This window comes from Nyctereutes procyonoides, unplaced genomic scaffold (assembly GCF_905146905.1).
Source record: "Nyctereutes procyonoides isolate TBG_1078 unplaced genomic scaffold, NYPRO_anot_genome, whole genome shotgun sequence".
NCBI classification, from domain to species: domain Eukaryota; kingdom Metazoa; phylum Chordata; class Mammalia; order Carnivora; family Canidae; genus Nyctereutes; species Nyctereutes procyonoides.
In genome coordinates, this window is record NW_026575140.1 from 35,206,917 (window position 1) to 35,223,394 (window position 16,478).

Sequence of the window (16,478 nt, forward strand, 5' to 3'; positions counted from 1 at the left end):
TCATCTGTGACATGAGGGTCACATTCTCTCCCCCAAAGGTAGGGTAGATATCCACGGTGAACCTGGTGAACATCACTCTGGATAACTATCAGCTCCCACTCTTCCCCTTGATTCCCACTGTATCCTATACCCCACCTGTAGCCCAGGTTTCTTGCTCTTGCCAGTCTTCCCCCCGGGACTGGCACTGGTTGCCCACCATCTAGAAGGCTGGGCTATGCTCCCTGCTGCAAGGCTGCTGGTCCTCCAGTGCTTGGGCTTTGGAGCAAGTCTGGGCTTCAGAGGCCCTCCACCCCTCATTCCACCTGGGCAGGGCTCCTGAGACCCTATTCCTTCATATTCTTGACAAATAGACCAATGTTTTCAAAAGGGGAAATAGAGACAATTAGTAAACTTGGGAAAAAAATGACTTGAGCAGTAAAAAGGTAAATTAAAACATCACTCTGGTGTTACCTTTCACCAGCAATTTTAAAATATAATATTTAATATTTTTTAATAAAAGATCATTGCTATCAATTGCTGGTGATCACAAGATGACACTTGGGATCCAACCTTTTTGGGGGTATCAGGGATAGATTTCCAGAGTGATTGGCTCCCCCTCCCTTTTATTGTGGCAACATGTAGTTAACTTAAAACTGACCATTTGAACCATTTTAGAGTGTACAGTCAATAGCATTAAGAATATTCCCATTGTTGGGTTGTCTGGGTGCCTCAGTTGGTTAAGTATCTGCCTTCAGCATAGGTCAAGATCCTGGAGTTCTGGGATTGAACCCTGCGTTGTGGAGCAGGGAGCCTGCTTCTCCCTCTCTCTCTGCCCCTCCTCCCTCCTTGTGCTTTCTCTCTCTCAAATACACAGATTTTTTTTTAAAAAAGAATATTCCCATTGTTGTGCAGCCATCACCACCATCCATCTCTAGAACTGTTTAATCTCCCCAAACTGAAACTCTGTACCCATTAAACAGAGTCACTGGTAGCCACCATTCCACTTTCTATCTCTCTGAATTTGAATACTTTAATTACTTCCTATAAATAGAATAATACAATTTTTGTCCTTTTGTGTCTGGCTTATTTCACTTAGCCTGGTGTCCGAAAGGTTCAGCCATGTTGTAGCCTGTGTCAGAACTTCCTTCCTTTTTTTTTTTTTTAAGATTTTATTTATTTATTTATGAGAGACACACACACAGAGAGAGAGAGAGGCAGAGACACAGGCAGAGGGAGAAGCAGGTTCCCTGCAGGGAGCCCGATGTGGGTCTCCAGGATCACACCCTGGGCCGAAGTTGGCGCTAAACCGCTGAGCCACGGGGGCTGCCCAACTTCCTTCCTTTTTAAGGGGGAGTAATATTTCATCAAATGTATGTATACACCACATTGTGTTGATCCATTCACCCATCAGTGGATGCTTGGGTTGTTTGCATCTTGGCTACAGGGAACAATACTGCTATGGACAAGGGTATACAAATATCTCTTTGAGTCCCTATTTTCAGTTCTTCTGTCTATACACCCAGAAAGTGGAATGGCTTGGTCAGATCAATTCTATGTTTGATCTGACCAGAGCAGGTGTTTTGACCAATTTTTTTGAAAAACTGTTTCCTATAAGAGCTACATCATTTTACATGCCCGCTAACAATGCACAAAGGTTCCAAAGTCTCTACATCTTTGCCAGTGCTTGTTATTTTCTGTTTTGTTTTGTGTTTTTTTTAAAGATTTTATTTATTCATGAGAGATGCACACACAAAGAGGCAGAGACATAGGCAGAGGGAGAAGCAGACTCCCTGCAGGGGAGCCTGATGCGGACCTTGATCCCAGGACCCTGGGATCATGACCTGAGCCAAAGGCAGAAGCACAACCACTGAGCCACCCAGGTGCCCTGTTTTTGTGTTTTATAATGGCCATCCTAATGGATGGATTTTGATCTAACTCTGAGAAGATGAGTAGGAATTGGATGGGAATTGTAGGTCGCAGGTGCATTTCAGTGGCAGGAAGGGCATAGGGAAAGGCCAGAGGATTGCAGTGCAGGGTATGCCTCAGAGCAGGACAGCCCCATGTGGCTGACATGTACAGAGTGTGGGCCAGACATGGAAGGGTTGAGGACTGAAGGCAGCGAGGGCAGCACCATCACGGAGGCCTGAATCCTGAGAATCTTGACTTGACTCTGCTGACATAGCAGATGGCTCCAGATTCTGGATGGTTAGACCCTCTTGCAGCCAGGGAGCTCCCAAACCTAATCATGAATCCCATATCCACTGTGTGACCCTACACCTTGCTAGATGTGACCAGGGGTAGTTACTCTCCCTCTCTGAGCCTCGGTTTCTTCTTCTGTGTAATGGGATGGGAGGGGGTTTCAAGAGAGAATGAATTGGTTGCTAGGGCTGGTGAGTTGCTATGATGGGGAGGCTTTGGGCTGACGTGAGTGGGCAGGCTGCCTTGCTGCCGAGCTGACTCACACAGGCCCGTGCCTGCTCTGGCCTGTCTGGAAGCCAGATTCCCAGCCCAACAGACCTTGGCCTATATTCTATGGTCACTCCTCCAGGAGTCCTGGAGCCAAGGGGCTCAGGCCGAGAGAGAAGCAATGCAGCCACAAGCAGCTTCTGGGCCACACTGACAACGCTCATACTGTCCCGCGGCTAGTCACAGGGCTTCCCCCATGCACAGGACTTGCTGGTGGACACAAACACTTCACTAACGTCTCCAAATACTCCTCCATGAGGCAGCGGTCAATGTCCATATTATAGATGAGGAAATTGAACTCTGGCCAGGGTAACGTGCCCAAAGCCACCAACCAGACAACAGCAGAACCAGAATTCAAACATGACTCTGAGGATTTATGCATGACCGGGAAGTTACTCTAGATTAATTCCTTTATTTGTTCCCTTGTCATTCAACAAATATTTACTGAGCATTTACTGTGTGCCAGGTATGGCACCAGGAGTGGGTGAGACACAGTCTCTGCCTCTGGACCTTTGCAAGGGCCCTTTCCAAGGGCTGGGAATGGCCTCTTATTGAGATTCCGCTATGTGCCAGGAGCATACTTAAATTAGCTCCTTTAATCCTGCTAGGAGTCTGGAGAGACAGAGATTATTACCTTCACTTTACAGGTAAGAAAGTGGAGAATCAGAAAAGGAAACGAATTGCCCAAGTCTGCACAAGTGGGAAGGGGCAGGGCCTGTGCTTAGATGACCAAGGGTGTGTGTTGTGTGTGCTCCCAGGCCTGATACCTCTGACCCTCAGCTCAGTGGTGCAGGGTGGGCACTGTGTCAGATGTGGCCGTGTGCCTGCCTGGCTTGGGGACGGAGAGTCCAGCCCACAGCTACGCTAAGCGTCTGGACTTCCTATTTAAGTGCTATAATGGGATGTTAGAGGGCACTAGGAGGACCCTGAAAGGAGACACACTGTTCTGGGAACCCAGCTCCATGGACTGGATGTAGGACCCCGGGCAAGTCCTATTTCTCTCTGGCTTCTGTCCCATCGTCATCAAATGGGGTGTGGCTCTCTGCTGTGCCTCAACCTGAGACCACTGGGAGGATCAAAGGTAATCATGGGAGATGGTATTAGATGTAGGATGACCAAGGGGCACTGGTCAGATGAAGGAGAGGAGGGAAGAGAGCTGACCATGCCCCTGGCCCCGGGCCCGCAGACCCCACAGTAGGACGGGTCTGCAGGGCTGGCGAAGGGTCCCCCACAAGGTGGCTGGCGGAGAAAAGGTGCAGGGCGCAAGCAGAACGGCAGGGGGCGCCCCGAGGGCACAGCCGCGCGCAGCTCACAGGTCACAAGGCGGGGTTGCCGGGCAGCGCCAGGGGAGCCCCCGCGCGAGGCCCCGCGAGGACCTGGCCTGGGGGCGGCCGGGCCATGGGCGTCAAGAGGTTCAGCGGGGCGCCCTTCGGGGTGCAGAGCCACAGGTGGGGGACGAGGGAGCGACGGGAGGGGCTGGCGGTGAGCGGTGGGCGGGGGCCTGCCCTTCTCTCGGGGCACACCTGCTGCACTTCTCCCCCCGCGGCTCTTCCCCCATCCTTAAGGGATCTGAGCCCTTTCCAGAGCACCTCCTATGGGCCAGACGCAGCGAGGCCAGGCAGCCCGGCCCACAGGAGGTCACCAGCGCAGCATTTCAGCCCAGGGGGGCTCCGTCCATCCACACATTTATATGATATACAGGTACCCCCTGCTCTGTGCCGGGTGCAGTCCTAGCACCTGCCGACACAGCAGTGAACAAACAGCAAAACCCTGTCCTCTGGAGTTTGCATTCTTGTGGGGAGGGGGTGGTTGGAGTAGATGATAAACCAAAAAAGAAAAATACATAAAATGTTGGATAGTAACAGGGCTATGGAGAGAAAGCCAGCTAGGAGGAGGAGCTCGCAGGGGCTTGCGAGGGGAAGGTGACTTTGAAGTGAGTAAAGGCCCCCAGTGGAGGGGATGGGACCAGGCAAGGGTGGTGTCCAGGGAGAGGGAGCCAGAAAGGTCAGAGACCCTGAGGTGGGAGCAGCCCAGTTCATGCTCCAGCGGCCAGGTCCCCTGGGAAGCCAACACCGCCACCCCCAGACCTGTCCACAGCAGGATGGGTGCTGGGCTTGGGCTCTCACCAGGCCTCTGCCCCTCTCTAGGTTTGATGTCTCCGCCGTATACCCCAACCGGAAGAAATTCAGCACTTTTACAGAGGCCCCATACTCCAGGCTTTACTCTGTGGACCTGGTAAGTTTGTGCCCTCGGCGCCTCCAAGTGCCTCACCCCAGGCAAGGGGCTGAGCGGTGTCAGGGGCGAGCCTCACGCCTCTCCAGGCCCGGAGACCTGGAGACCTCACACCTCTCGGTTGGGAGCTCAGAGCTTGGCTCAGGGCCCGGGGTCTTAGATGTAATGATAAATGCAGGTCTGTGGTGAGGACAGCATGGGTTGGGGCCACAGAGACCTGGGGTCCATTTCCTCTCCGGCACCCCCTGGCTGTGGGCCATGAACGAGGAGCTACCCTTCCCTGAAGTGTAAGGGGATCAGGGACAGAGGATGCTGGGATCATACCTTGAGCGCTATGCCCCTTGGTGTCACGTTTGGCACTAGGGGTAGGGGCTGCAGCGGGGTCCGGCCTTTCCGCCCCCAGGTTGGGAGGGCAGCTGGGTGAGGAAGATGCTCTGTGGGCAGACCGGGTAGGTGTGACCATGCTCTGACTCAGTCCCACATAGGACCTGGGACCTATGGCTACAAGGAGACCTGCTTTAGCAAGAAGAAGCTCAGAGAGGAGGTGGGCACAGGCTGGGCCCGGGCCCAGGAAGCCATCCGGCTGACCCAGCTGCCCCACTTTCAGTACCAGGCCATCATGAAGGAGAAGCAGCTGCAGGTGCGTCCCCCCAGGCCAGGCAGAGTTCCTCCTTTAGGGAATGCCATCACCCTCCAGACTCCTTCCCGGGGGGACATTCCCAGGTTTCAGGCTGTCACCTTCTGCTTTCTTCTCTTGAGGCAGAAGGAGAAGCTGGGGCCTGGCTCCTACAACCTCAAAGACTTCTTAGAACAGCTGCAGGAGAAGCCGTGCAGCACCCGGGGGCTGCTCAGCTCAGGGGAGATTCGCTTCCGAGGACTCATTGGGGTAGGTGTCCTCGTGTCCTGGGGTGGAGCCCTCCCGCCCTCCACTCCATCTGCGGAGCATGCAGCGTGGCTGGTTGGTGCTGGAAGCGCCCCTCCTCATACCATCTCCTCCCAGGCCCAGCCAAGCTCTCTTCCAGATGCCCCAAACCCCTCTGCTTTCTGCTTTCTGGTACCACAGCTTTGAGCCCTGGAGCTGTCGTATATTCTTGTGCCTGTCTCCCCCAGCAGCCCAGTTGCTCTCTGCTGGCAACCAGTTCATCTCTGAATCCCCAGAGTAGAGTCTAGTATATATTAGGTGCTCAACGAACTCATCCATCTATATATTCATCTGTCTAGCCAGCAGGTAATGACTGAACACCCACTAAGTGCCACGCACTGTCCTCGGGCTTGAGGATTGAGCAGTGATGAATCATGGATCTGGTGCCCTAGTAGAAGAAACAACAGTACAGAGAAGCAAATCATATATTATCAGGACCATGAGGAAAAAATGAGGCAGGGAAGGGATCCAGGGTGATGGAGGTGCAATTTTCAGGGCGGTCAGGGAAGACCTCTGGGAGGTGACATTTGAGCAAAGCCTGCAGGAGGTGAGCAATGGAGACTCACAGCAGCTGCAGGAGAGCATTCTAGGCAGCAGGAAGAACAGGTGTAAACCATGAGGTGAACCAGGTGGGCAGGAGGCCAACGTGGCTGGAGGGAGGGCCGAGGGCGGAAGGAGGAGAAGTGGCAGAGGAGTGAGGGCCAGATGGCAGGACCCTGCAGCAAGGTAGGGGCTTTGGGATTGATCCCAAGTTCTGTAGGAGGACAGTGGAGGGTTTTGACAGGGGCAGGACCTGATTCACATTTTCAGAGGAGCACCCTGCTCCTGGGGGTGAGGGTTGGAGGCATCTGGCTGGGAGGCGATGGTAGTGAGAGGTGGGTGGCATCTGTGTGGGTCAGGATGATCAGAACAGAGTGGGGCTCCAGCTCAGTAGGGCATAAGGGGGAAGGCAGAGTGTGCACCGTGGGTCACGGAGTGCCCTCCGCCCTGGTGGTCCGCTGGGCGCTCTTGGTCTGCTTCCAGCTCCTCACATGGACCAAGCTCTTTCAACTGGGGCTTTGCTCCTGCCATTCCCTCTGCCAGAAATGCGCTTCCTCTCCCTGCCCCCGTGCTCTCCCCAGCTGCCCCTTGGTCAGCCCTCAGCTGTCAGCTCCAAGGTCCCTTCCTCCAGGAAGCCTACCTGACCCCCACTAGGTGACAGACATCCCCCTTTCCTAGGAGTCTCAGTGATGGTTGTGTGTTTAGAGTTTCTTCCCTGCTGGACATCAGCCCCTGAGGGTGGGCGACACCTGCCTGGTTGGCTCACTGCTGGAGTCCCAGGTCCTAGCAGCACCTGGCACATAGTGGGCACACAGGTAGTGTTTGTGGATTGAGTAAGCGCACACTTGCCTACTAAGTACGAGATGTTCCAGAACATCCTAAGTGTTTGCAGCCAGTCCAGGCGAGGCCCTGGGGGCTCAGAGAGGACGGGTATCTTGCCTCAGGCTGCACAGCTGGCAAGCAGGCGATGTCCATCCCCAAAGCCAGGCCCCTCCTTCTACACCTTACTGCTGTGAAGCCTGGAAATTACTCTGCATCTTCAGGCACCGAGGCTGTAACTGCAGACAGGGAGCAGGGCTGCCCAGAGGCATTGCAAGCTGTGTCATTACCTTCAAACTGAAATAATAATAAATGACGCCACGTGCCAGGTGCTGTCCTAAGCACTTGAGAGTACTTATTAATCTAATCCTCACAACACCCCTGTGAGGTAGGCACGGTCATTATCCTGGCTTGATAGAGTAAGAGAACTGGAGTACAGAGCTTAAGTAAGTGCCCAAGGGCACAGAGCTCTGAATTCAAATCCAAGCAGGATTTGAATCCAGGGGCATCCACACATAATAGCCACGGCGCATTACACATAAGTGGGCTCACTTGGGTTTCGTTCCCTGATGGTATTTGGAGGATGGAGTCTAATGTCAGAGCCCAACCCAGACGGTGGCAGAGGAGCAAGTTTGATGCTTCCTTCTTGGGTCCCCAGCTCCCAGCCCCGGGGCGTCTGTGAATGTTGGCTGAGTAGGGCGAGGGTACCATGGCCTGGCCCTCCTCTCCCACTTCATCCCCCTATCTCTCCCGCAGTAACCTCCACCAGGCCCTGCAGGATTTCTCCAAGCCACTCTCCTGGCCTGGGGGCGGGGCAGCAAGTTCAAGGAGGTGGCACTGCCCCAGTGGGTGCAGATGGCAATCCCTGGGGAGCTCGTGTCCAAGGCCTATTTTCCGTCTTCTTGCAGTGAGACCTGGGCAGGGAGTCTGATGGCCTCTTCTGGCCTCTGGTCCTTCCAGTAGTCCCCCACCACTGCAGGTCTACAGATGCCACCTGTGCAGAGTGGGGCCTGCCCCAGTGTCCTAGCCGAGCTGTAGGTGCCTGTTTTGGTGCCCTGTGAATCTTTCCCCAGAGAGGATGGGGCTGTCAAACCACAGCCCCTGCACAGGCAATGCCTCCTCCTCTGGTTTCAGAATCTCATCTACCACTGGCACTGGGGGATGCAGCCACCCCCTCCTTATGTGCACTCTCCCCTCTCTTGGCTCTGGGGATACTAGGTCCACAGCTCTGGAGCCCCTCTGCCAGCCTCCCTCGTGGCTCTCCATCTCTAGCGCTCCCCACCCCCCTCCACCCTCTTTGCGGTGATCTCTCTTGCCTAGCCAGGCTCCATGCAGAGGGCTCCAGATCCCCACCCTAGGGGTCCCCCAGGCACCTCAAACTCTGCATGTCCCCCTCCCCCACATGTGAGCTTCTCCTCGGGGCCTGCTCTTTCCCTGGAATGGTACCATCAGCTGCCAGACTCATAAACCCAACGGCCCCTTATTCCTCATGGTCACCAGGGTCTGTGCTTTTGCCTCCTGCCCTCCTCTTGTCCTCCTCCTGTCCTCCTCTTTCCATCCCCATTGCCTCTGCCCTGGCCCAGGCCACTGCCTCATTCCCACCCAGGGGCAGCTCTCTGGACAGATTTCCTGGTCTCCTACCTCGGCCAGAGTCATCTTCCTAAAGGACCCTCATGCCTCAGAGTCAGATCTGAATACTCTCCTAAGGCCTTCGAGGTCCTTCCTGCCCTCCTTACAGCATAGTACCTCTCCCAGCTGGCCTGAAAGGTCTTGTTCCAGTCTCCTGGCCTTTGCCCCATGTAGGGGTGGTGTGGGGGGACCTGCCTCCTCCCCCACATCTGTCTTTGGAATCCTCCTTTTCCTTCAAGGTCCAACTAAAACAATCTCTGCCGATTCCTACATTCCTACACACCTTCCCCAGAATCAATCCCCCTGCCTCAGCCCCCAAAGCTCTGACAGCAGAACATTTCAGTTAAAATCATGGACTTTCCCATCAGCCCAGGGGTGTCACTCCGCCTGGAGTGAGATAAGCCCTGAGCTTTGGGCTCGGCACAGTCCTGGACTCCAGGAGGGGCGGCCGCTGTCTGTTGTAATGGTCCCTCTGAGGTCACTTCTGAGGTGTACCCAGGCTCATGGCCCTCCTGCCCCTGGGGGGTTTTTACACAGTGCCTGGGAGATAGCTCAGGAGGTGCACAGATTTCGTAGTTGGAACCCTAGCTGCTGTCCCTTTCTGGAGGGAGTCCCTTGGACTCGAGGTCTGACTCTCTGAGACTCAGTTTCCCCACCCGCTAATGGCAGATGGTGCTGATTTGATCTCATTGGGTCACCTTCTGGGACCTCCAGGTACTGAGGCTCCAAGTGAAGCCCAACACACCACACAGGGACCCATCTTCCTACCTGGAGGCTCTTCTACTGAGCACACCTGGAAACCCAGGCCCTGGAAGGAGGCAACATGTAGCCCTGTCCTCTGAGGGCAAGCATATCGGATGCCATAGTGGCCCCCCTACCCCAGCAGGGTGCCTGTCCGGTCCACCCTGCCACATCCACCCTTCCCTTGTAGGGCTGCTTCCCCAGGGCAGGTTCCCAGCAGAGAAGGGCAGGGCTGAGCCATCCATGGAGCAGCAGCGACCTCGTGGGGCTGAAAGGTGCAGCGCAGCAGCAAACATTGCTGGGTCTCTATCCAGGGACTGCCTCCCCCCCCCCCCCACAGCCATGCACCTGCGCTGCAGGGTGGCTCCCCTCCGTCCACCAACGGAGACCATACTTCTAACCCTGACAGTGGAAACCCCCAAATGCTCATTCCAACCACTATTCTCCATCTCTCCTACCTCCTTCTCCTTACCCCCAAGACGGGCATCCCATCCTGACTTAGGTGTTGGTGCCCATGTGGGCTGAGCACTGCGCAGGAGGTTTTACAGACATTCTGTAATTTTCCTCCTCATTGCCCTGGAAGAAAAGTGTTACTATCTCCATGTTACAAACATGGACCATGAGGCTGAGAAGGCCCAAGTTGTATGCCCAAGGCCATTCAGCCATAAAGCAGCAGAGCCAGGATTCAAACCCAGGACTCTGGATCCTTCCAGGTCACAGCACTGTTCATAGCACAGTGAGAACCCCCACTTATGCACATGCAGGGCTGTACAATGGGTGTGATAGGTGGCATTTTAAAAAAGATTTTATTTATTTATTCATGAGAGACACAGAGGGACACAGAGAGAGGCAGAGACAGGCAGAGGGAGAAGCAGGCTCCATGCCGGGAGCCCGATGTGGGACTCGATCCCGGGTCTCCAGGATCACACCTTGGGCTGAAGGTGGTGCTAAACCACTGAGCCACCCAGGCTGCCCCAATAGATGGCATTTCTAAGACCACCAAAGCCAGCAACTGTCTTGGGGTGATAGGGAAGGAAGGCTTCATTCCCAGGAGAGATGACATTTGAGCTGGCTTTGCAGAATTAGAATTTTATTTTTCTTTTTTAAAAGATTTATTTATTTGAAAAAGAGAGAACACACAAATGCCCTGTGCCTGCGATTGAGGGAGGGGCAGAGGCAGAGGGGAGTCAGACTCTCCACTGAGCGAGGAGCCCTACCGGGGAGGGGGGAGGCTCCATCTCCCAAGGGGGAGATCATGACCTGAGCCAAAACCAAGAGTTGGACACTCCACTAACAGAGCCAGCCAGGTGCCCCAGAATTAGAATTTCCTAAGGCAAAGAAGGCAGGTAGGGTATTTTGGGATGAGGGGCAGTTAACACACAGGGACCCTGAACAACCTGTTCCCCTCTCAGGGGTTTTTCTTCTTCAGACACACTTGGCATAAAGAGTGGGGTTGATAACCTTTATGTCCCTCCCTCCTACCCCTGTCCCCCCTCCCCCCGCAGAACTACTATCCAGGCCCTGGAAATTATGGGGTGAAGGGCAACCCATACACAAAGCTGGAAGAGAAAGCCTGGAACCATTCTCATTCTGAGGGCCTCATGTGCAGGATGACCAACAAGCCGTCCCCCCTGTCTCATCAGGTACCCCCTCACCTGGCCAGACCTTGCCCACCTTTCTGCACAGTCCTGGGGTGGGGGTGGGATGGAGGATCTGATGACTAGGGCATACAGGGAAACTGAGACCCCAGATGGCAATGGGTCTGCATCAGCGGTTCTCCTGCAGGCCTGTAATCTGTGTTCCCTTCTAGGGGAGTGGTCTGGCTCCAGGCACCTACTCTCTCAAAAGTGGCATTGAGGCATACCTGGCACAATCCATGGGCACCCGTGGGCTTTACGACACTTTCTCCGGTGACCGAAGCAAGCCCCAGCCTTACGGACATTACTCTGTGCAGGTGTGTGCCCAGGCGAGGCCTGGAGCTTGCATTCCCCAGCAGGGGGCCGGCCTGCAGCACCACCGCCACCCTGGGTGCCAAACGCCGCAGGGCCCTGCCCCTGCACTGGCTCACGTCTCCCTCACCGCCGTGGCAGCATGTGGCTCCCTGGGTTAGTTGAGGAAACGGCATGGCCTCGCCGCTGGCAGGGAGCAGAGCTGGGATGTGAACACCAGCACGTGTGGCTGGCTTCGCCTGCATGAACCGCAGAGGAGGAGCAGAGGGTCACCATGCCAGGACTGGACGCCCAGCTCGGCTGATAGCAGCAGTGCCCCGTTAAGGAGCCAGAGACCTGAAGGGCTGGGAGCATGGGGAAGCTGAGGGAGACTTTCACCTCGCGGCCCCTCTTTCCCACACCTGTCATGCTCCTGTTGTGTGGTCCGTAGCGGGCTGCGCTTTGCTTTGTTCCTGTTCATAGCGATTAGAGTTAAGTATCTGTCCCACGACCCACTCGTTTTGTCTCCACTGTGGTTCACTCTGGGGCCAGGAAATAGTCACCGGGATGACTGCCCCTGTGGCACTTAGACTCCAGTGGAAGAGGACACACAACACGGATCGTCAGCAGGTGGTGAGGAAGGGGTGGTGGTGATGAAATGTTGACATACTTCGGACTGAGGGGTGACCAGCCGCTGAAAGATGAGCCCCCCAACCTGGCTCTCCTCGCCAGGGCCTCCCAGAAGGCCCCACGACCAGCCACTGACATGGGAGCCTTGGGACCCTACCCAGGCTCCACGGCCACCGTACATCTTGATTGGCTAGTGCCCAGGCAGCCTAATAGTATTTTTTTGTATCTAAAGAGTAATAGACTTTATGGGGGGCACGGGGGGCATTTTTAGGCTCATGGCAAACTTGAGCACAAAGTACAGAGATCCTTGACACCCTCGGTGCCCCCTCCACGCACAGCCTCCCCCACTGGCAGCATCCCGCCCTGGAGTGGTGCACGTGGTACAGGCGATGAACCCATGGTGACATCACCGTCACCCCAAGTCCACAGTTCACATTAGGATTCGCTCTTGGGATGGTGTCTTCTACAGGTTGGAACAAGAGTGTCCATCATTATAGTATCATACAGAGTGATTTCACAGCCCCCAAAACCCTTAGTGTTACCCCATTGCCCTGGTTTGTAGATATTCGGACTACGGCTCCTGCTGAGAATGGTACCCACGCCATAAATGTCCTTGAAACGAGCAGAAAAATGAAGCAACGTACAAGCAGATGCCAGTTACGTTGTCCGAGGTAGCACGGAAGTGGACGTTGCTGGAGACTCTTTGGGCTCCCCCTGCCCCTGCCGGGGCTGCGTCTCTGCCCACCTGGCGTGGGGACGTTGGGAGCAGGATAGACAGTGGTGCCTCCGTGTGTGGCCACCTCGCTCCTCTCTGCTGCTCAGGGTCCAAAGGGAGGGCTCTGGTCTTCCTGGCCTAACACACACCTTTTTTTCTTTTTCTTTTTCTTTTTCTTTTTCTTTTTCTTTTTCTTTTTTTCTCTTTTTTTTCCCCCTGTTTCTCAGAAAAAAAAGCCCAGGGAACTGATGAATTTTACGAGCTTCGTGGAAGAACTTAACTCCTGTCACAATAAGAAGCGCGGGGTTTTTTCGAAAATTTCTCGCAACCCAGAAACCCCTACAGAAAGGATTTACTGGGCCACCCTCAGCCAGTGCCCCCGGAAACTGGTCAGTGTCTCCCCTCCCCCCATGACCTTCCTCCCTTCTTCCCTTGGGAGGGGACTCTCCTGCGGCCAGCGTGGGATGGGGCTGGCCATTTCAGAGGAAAGGCCCAGCCTTGGGTGTCAGACCCACGTGGTGTCCAGTCCTGGTCCTGCCTGCCTTGTTGCTCTCAGTAAGTCCCTTCCACTCTCTGAGGCTCAGTTTTATTTTGTTTTTTAAAAGATTTTATGTATTTATTCATGAGAGACACAGAGAGAGAGGCAGAGACATAGGCAGAGGGAGAAGCAGGCTCCTGGTGGGGAGTGCGATGCAGGACTCGATCCCGGGACCCGGGGATCACGCCCTGAACCCAAGGCAGATGTTCAACCACTGAACCACACAGGTGTCCCTCTGAGGCTCCATTTACTCCCTTGTCCTCTGAGTATAACCAGGTAGGTCTTAAGGGTCGGTTAGAGGTTGAGGAGTGGAGCTGGCCACGTGGAGCCTGGAATCTATGGAGTGCCCCTCTCTCCCCTCAGAGAGCCCAAGGGGTAAGGAGTCTGCCCCGACAGAAGACCATGCACCTGCTCCCTCCAAGGGAACAATGCGGTCCTCTCTGCGGATGTGGCAGCCAGGAACCTGGAAAGCCCCCACCCCCTCCGAGGCAGGGCCTGCCCCCTCTCCCAAGGGAGAACCAAAAGAGTAGGGGTCCGGAGGAATGAAAAAAGGGTGCCAACATTCCCTGAGTGCCTCCTCTGGGTCAGGCACCTTCCAGCACCCCCAAAGGAGGAGTTATCATTTGCATTTCACTAAAGGAAATGAAGGCCCAGAGATGTGAAGGGATTTGCCCAGGCTTCCCCAGCAAATGTGGCTTCTGTTTTCCATGTTGGAAAAGCCTATATGGCCCTGTCATGCGGTGTGGGCCCTTGGGAACCGGGAAAGAGGTGTCGAGCTGGTGGGTGGGGTTGGAGTGGGTGGCATGGGTTCTGAGAGCACCATGGGGCCCCTCGCTCCGCCCAGGATGGGCTCCTGGGTTGTTGGAAGGTGGCTGGGTACCCTCCACTGTTTGTGGCTGAAGGCCCAGGGCTCCCAGGTGGATGAGGTCAGTGCTGGGAGCCCTGAGCTGCCCCAGCCCCAGGCCTCTCCAGCTTTCGGCCTTCATTTCTTCCCCCTAGGCCACGTCTGGGCCTGGTTCGTGGCTCCCTCCAGAGAAGGAATGCAAGCACATCAACCAGCCACCATTCCTGCTGTCTTCCAAGCGGATGGGCATAAAGACCTACCAGATGATTCTGGGAAGCTGGGTGAGTGGGTCTGGAGTGGGAGGTACACGGTGATGGGCAGGGAACCCTCTCCTGCCTCTCCTGGCAGCCGAAAGCCCTCCTTGCCCCTGGGAACTGATGCTCTGTGTCAGCCCAGCCCAAACCACTCCTTTCTCCCCAAGGGACAAACACAGATGCCCACTATCTATCTTATTTCTCTTAGGCAAGGGTTTCCAAACTTGGAGGGCTTGTTAAAACACCGATTGTGGGGCGCCATGCTGCAGGGTCTACTCGTAGCCTGTAGTGGAGCCTGGGTGTTTGCATTTCTAACAAGTTCCCAGGTGCTGCCGCCGCCGCTGCTGCTCTAGGGACTGCACTTTGAGAATCACTACTCTAACTAAGGGACGTCCCCCCAGAGTCATCCCATTCTCTTATTTTCCTAGGGGAGTCCTCCCTCCCTTCTCTTTGTCTTGAAGTCTCTGGGACAGCTAGTGGATTTGGCCCTCCTCTCATCCCTGGTGGAGCAAGGACCCCTTCTGTCCTCTTCCCCTCCCCAGAGGCGGCCGTCCCCATGTGTGAGATGTAACCTTTAGTTCGTGTTCTTGTAAAACAGCTAAGTTCTGAGCTTGTGTGCCTGCCTTTATCATGTACACACATGGCATTGGGCATCGACCTCCTGTTTCCTATTCCTGCCCTTCAGGCTGTAAGTGAGCCTTTTATTGGGTTCTAATAATCATGCAGAAAGGTGTGCGAATCCTAAGGGAACAGCTCCACGAACTGTCACAAAATAGACTTACCATGTAACCAGCCCCCAGAGTGTTGAAGAGCACGTTGCCAGCACGCCCAGAGCCCCCACAACACATACCTCCCTCCCAGCAGGTAGCCTCACCTTGGCTTCTAGAAGCTCGGGGTAGTTTTGCCTGACTTTGAACACCTGTTTATTCTTTAGATAAAGGATCCTGGTTTCCCCGGGGAATGTCCTGCTTATAACTTACCTGCCCTCCCAGTATGTTCCCACTGCCCCCACTTGTGCCTCTCCTCCACTCCACCTGCTTACCTCCTGGAGTGATGGCTTGGCCCCACACTCTATCACTTGCCCACACCCTGTTACCCTGCCTGATTCTCAGGAGGACCAGCTGGTCAGCTCTCTGCAAACTTCCTTTTCTCACCCAAGCCTGCACCTCCTGCAGGGGAGAGGGTCTTTACTTGGGGAACCCCAAATAAGGTATTTAGATAAGCACCAGATGCTGCTACCATGGGGCTGATAACTCCCGAGTGGGAGGGCTAAGGTGAGGTCCGGATTCCAGGCTTGAGCTTGACCTGCTCCAGGGCAGGAGGCACACCACCGGGAACTTGCTCCCCTATGAGACAGGCCCTTCCCTTTTGAGAAGCAAGTTCAGCAGCAAATAGAACTGTCTGGCTCCTGACATCTCTCCCAGGCCACCCTTGGCACTGCTGCTCCACAGGTGGTGGGGTTCCTGCCCACCATTCTCCTGCCCTCGCTGGTCACTCTGGGCAGGTTGCCTCTCCTCTCTGAACCTCTCTCTTGGTGCCTCTTGTATCTATGACCCAGGTTTCTGGGTGGGATTCACTTCCTATGGCCACCCTAATGAAAGTCGCACAAACCAGGTGGCTTCAAACAGCAGCAGTCTCTCCTATCACAGTTCTGGAAGCTGGACTGTTTCCTCTGAAACCTGCTGGGAAGAATCCTTCCTGGCCTCTTTCTAGCTTGTGGTGGTGGCCGGCAGTTTTTTAAATTCCTTGGTGTGTAAATGCATCACTCCAGTCTGCTGTGTCATTGTCATCATCGTCCCAGGGCTGTCTTTCCCCCTGTGTGTCTCTTCTATGAGGACACCAGTCTGATTGGATCAAGAGCCCACCCTACTCGAGTAGGATCTTCTTTTAACTAATGACATCAGCAACTGTTTCCAAGTGAGGTTACACGCTGAGGCACAGGGGGTTAGGGCTTCCACCTGTCTCCTCGGAAGACACAGTTCAGCCCATCACAGATGCAGAAAGGAGCGGTGTGGGGAGAGGGGGGAGGCACGGGTTCCCATCTCCAGACCAGTCACCTGGCCTGCTGACGTCCTGCCGTCCTGTCCGCCTTGCAGAACCCTGTGGGTGTGGGCCACTACCTCAACACCTGGCTGGCAGAAACCAAGGACCGTCGGCAGCGATATCGGTCCCTGTTTCTGGGTGGATCCAAGCGCTACCTCTCAGACCTGGCCAGGGACAGGCTCATGCAGTAAGTGCTCC

General features: G+C 55.0%; 1 protein-coding gene across 1 annotated transcript in view; it reads left to right on the forward strand.

Moving 5' to 3' along the window:
- The first annotated feature begins 3,843 nt into the window (after positions 1-3,843).
- LEXM (lymphocyte expansion molecule) overlaps positions 3,844-16,478 on the forward strand; it is a 22,215-nt gene continuing 9,580 nt past the window's right edge. The window contains exons 1-9 of the mRNA XM_055305234.1: positions 3,844-3,893; positions 4,593-4,680; positions 5,153-5,317; positions 5,441-5,563; positions 10,834-10,971; positions 11,139-11,282; positions 12,829-12,990; positions 14,139-14,264; positions 16,334-16,467. Coding sequence (XP_055161209.1) covers positions 3,844-3,893; positions 4,593-4,680; positions 5,153-5,317; positions 5,441-5,563; positions 10,834-10,971; positions 11,139-11,282; positions 12,829-12,990; positions 14,139-14,264; positions 16,334-16,467 — 1,130 coding nt within the window. The remainder of the gene's footprint in view (positions 3,894-4,592; positions 4,681-5,152; positions 5,318-5,440; positions 5,564-10,833; positions 10,972-11,138; positions 11,283-12,828; positions 12,991-14,138; positions 14,265-16,333; positions 16,468-16,478) is intronic.